Source organism: Pollicipes pollicipes, unplaced genomic scaffold (genome assembly GCF_011947565.3).
Source record: "Pollicipes pollicipes isolate AB1234 unplaced genomic scaffold, Ppol_2.1 Scaffold_7261;HRSCAF=8764_pilon_pilon_pilon, whole genome shotgun sequence".
Taxonomy (NCBI): domain Eukaryota; kingdom Metazoa; phylum Arthropoda; class Thecostraca; order Pollicipedomorpha; family Pollicipedidae; genus Pollicipes; species Pollicipes pollicipes.
In genome coordinates, this window is record NW_023597054.1 from 14,997,709 (window position 1) to 15,000,904 (window position 3,196).

Here is a 3,196-nt window from a genome sequence, read left to right on the forward strand (position 1 = left end):
AGCAGCCCACTGATCAAGGTGATGTGGACAGACCACTCCAGAACCATGGTGGCCAATTTCCAAAAGATTCTCAACTATGAAGAGTTTGCTGATGTACATGTCTGCCACATGAACAGATCCATCTCAGCACACAGGGTGGTGCTGGCCGCCAGCAGCACACTCTTCCGGCAGCGGCTGTGGGCCGTCTCGGCAGTGCCTCTGGCTCTTGAACTGAGCAGTCTGCAGTGTCATGGCCTGCTTCAGTCCAAGGGCCATGGCACCGTGTTTGCGGAGCTGGAGCTTATCCTGCATATCATTTACCGCGGCTGGGCTCAGCTGCGTGAGCGGAGCATAGGCTCCCTGCTGGAGACAGCACGCTGCCTGCAGTTCGACGACGTCTGTGAGCTGCTGCAGCGCACGGTGCAGGTGCGGGGTGCGCCGGCGCCGCCGCTGGTCGCCACGCCCGCCGCGTACGCCGCCGCTGAGCCGGGCCTCGACCAGCTGGCAGGCGGCGAGGTGTCTTTCAGCGCGCTACAGGCGGCCCTGTGTCCCGGGGAGCCATGCCACGCCGTGGCAGAGCTGGGCGTGCACGAGCTGGTGCAGCTGGCGGCGCCGGCCGGCCGCCGCCCGGCCGTCGAGCCGGGCATCGCTCACCAGGACGCTGAGCCGGGCCTCGCCCACCAGGACGCCGAGCCGGGCCTCGCACACCAGGACGTCGAGTCGGGCCTCGCCCACCAAGATGTCGAGTCGGGCCTCTGCCACCAGGACGCCGCCCTGCTGACGGCGCCAGAGCTGTGTCGGCAGCTGGCCGTTTCGTCTCCGCCCGTTCCGCCGCCGCCCGTCCCGCCGCCCGCGCCCGACCCGGCGTCCGATCCGGCGCTGGACCCGGCGTCCGTCCGGCGCTGGACCCGGCGCCCGATCCGCTCTCAGCCAGCGGGTCAGCCGGGCCCGCTGCCACCGCCGCCGCCCTGCCACTGCCACTGCCGCCCGAGCAGCGGGGCCGCTGCCGCAGGAGGGAGCGCCGGCTGCCGGCCACGATGGCGCGCCGCTGCTGCGCGTGCGCACGCAGTTGAGTTGCACTGTCCCTGGGGCGTGGGCATGGAAATGGCTGGACGTGGCCGACACGAGCCCGAACCAGGTGAGAGCACCGGGAACGGGGCGCCACTGATGAATGTTGCGCGCCCTCTGGCCGCGCGCGTGCGTACGTGCGCGCGTGCGTGTGCGGTGAGACGCTCCGCAATTTCATGAAGAGCGAGTTATCTTTCGTTGATTTGCCATGGAATCCATTCATTTGCTTCGTCGCTGCCGATTAGCCAATAGCCGAGGGCTCCTATTTAACTTCCCCACCCTTTTCAGACTTTCCAATGATGTGCCCGTCCCAGGGTGCCGTACTGTGCGTTTAGTTGGACGTTTTACATGGAGTATATCGGGCTTTTGAAGACAGACATGCGACATGAAACCCAAAAATCAAGGATTGGTTTGGGGAGTTTTTCAATGACATCGGCATGGTAGTGAGAAGCTTGTTGACAACCCCATGTATACTCTTTGTTCACAAGTATTCTTCTTACCCCACGGGTCCGTTTTGCTTCACTTACTGGACGACAGGCTTTGTCAGCCCGGTCTGAACGTCTTGCACAGCAATGACATGTCACTCGGTCAAACCGAATGTTTACGGTGTGTTACGTGGAACGCTGACGACCGCGCGCTGTCGTTTCTGACCCTCTACAATTGCGGCGGCAGCGTCGGGCGGGTGGCCCACGATGCTGATGCCGGAGCCGCCGGCAGCGGCGCCGCTGCCGGCGCGGCCGCCGCGGTCGGCGTCACCGCCTCCGGCGCCGCTCGCGCTGTCGCCCCCGCCGCCCACGCCGCCGGCGGGCGCCGGGTTCGGCCTCGACGACGAGCAGGCGCTGATCGAGAGCTACGGTCTGCCACCCACCACGCCCGAGACGCTGGCGCACTTCAACGAGAACGACTTCAGCGGTCTGACCGAGGAAGAAAAGTCGCCGATGGCGGCCAAGCCGCCGCGCGTGCGTCGTCTTCGCCGCCGCGTGACGCGCGTCCGACAGCGGTGAGATGGCGCGACGCCGGTGTGCCGGGTTATGACTGATGTATCGTTCTTAGCGAAATGAATGAAGATAAAACAAGCTCTTGTGCACAACAGAATGCTTTAATGCAATCATGCGGAGATAGGTGCCGAGCCGTCGCATGTGTCGTGTGCCGTGTGCCGTGTGTCGTGTGCCTTGTGTTGTGTGCCGTGTGCCGCGTGCCGTGTGCCGTGAGTCGTGTGCCGTGAGTCGTGTGCCGTGAGTCGCGTGCCGTGTGTCGTGTGTCTTGCGTTGTGTGCCGTGTGCCGTGAGTCGTGTGCCGCGTACCGTGTGCCGTGTGCCGTGTGTGCCGTGAGTCGTGTGTCGTGTGCTGTGTGCCGTGTGCCGTGTGCCGTGTGCCGTGAGTCGTGTGCCGTGTGTCGTGTGTCGTGTGTCTTGTGTTGTGTGCTGTGTGTTGTGTGCCGTGTGCCGTGTGCCGTGTGCCGTGAGTCGTGTGCCGTGTGTCGTGTGTCGTGTGTCTTGTGTTGTGTGCTGTGTGTTGTGTGCCGTGTGCCGTGTGCCGCACGCCGCCACCGGCCATGGCCATCGACGTTCGCCCCGTTGACGGGCACTGTCTTCGCTGCCGCAGCAAGCTGCCAGAGCTGATCTCGCTCGACCAGTCCACCGTGTGTCAGGTGTGCCACCGGGACCTGGCGCGCATGAGCGCCCTGCAGCGCCACCTGGCGTCGGCTCACCCGGATCGTACCGCCGCCGGCGAGGAGGCCGACGAGCGGCCGCCGCCGTCGACGGTCGACGCCAGCGCCATCTCGGACCCACGCGACACGTGCGCCAGTTTGCTGCAGTTCCGGCCTCGGCTGAGCGCAGCCGGGCCCGGCCAGGGCAGCGCCAACGAGGAGCCGCCGACGTCGCCGATGCCGCCCCCGCTGCCGCCGCCGCCCCCGCCGCCCCCGCTGCCACCGTCGCTGCCGCTGGTGGAGGCCGCGGTTGGGGTTCCAGAGACGGGGGTGGAGGTGCCAGCGCCGGCGCCGGCACCGGCGTTGGTAGAGACGTCGCAGTGCGGGGATCTGAAGTGTGAGTGACGATTCGTCTTGCTCCGGCCAGGACAGGGGTGCAGCCACGGCCAACGTCTCCGCTCATGCCGCTTTCGGCGATGGGTGTTGTGAAGGCGGTGA

At 66.1% G+C, this 3,196-nt stretch overlaps 1 protein-coding gene across 1 annotated transcript; it reads left to right on the top strand.

Annotated features, from left to right (window-relative positions):
- The first annotated feature begins 45 nt into the window (after positions 1-45).
- On the top strand, positions 46-3,196 carry LOC119111094 (uncharacterized). The gene is made up of 5 exons (XM_037234919.1): positions 46-405; positions 664-789; positions 1,884-2,047; positions 2,653-2,928; positions 3,190-3,196. Exons 1-5 carry the CDS (start codon positions 46-48, stop codon positions 3,194-3,196), a joined length of 933 nt encoding a protein of 310 aa, XP_037090814.1.

Coding starts and splice junctions, on each gene's coding strand:
- LOC119111094 (XM_037234919.1), top strand. CDS start 46: ATGGTGGCCAATTTCCAAAAGATTCTCAACTATGAAGAGTTTGCTGAT. Junction 406..663: donor TGCTGCAGCGCACGGTGCAG/GTGCGGGGTGCG, acceptor CTCGCCCACCAG/GACGCCGAGCCGGGCCTCGC. Junction 790..1,883: donor AGCTGTGTCGGCAGCTGGCC/GTTTCGTCTCCG, acceptor GACGACGAGCAG/GCGCTGATCGAGAGCTACGG.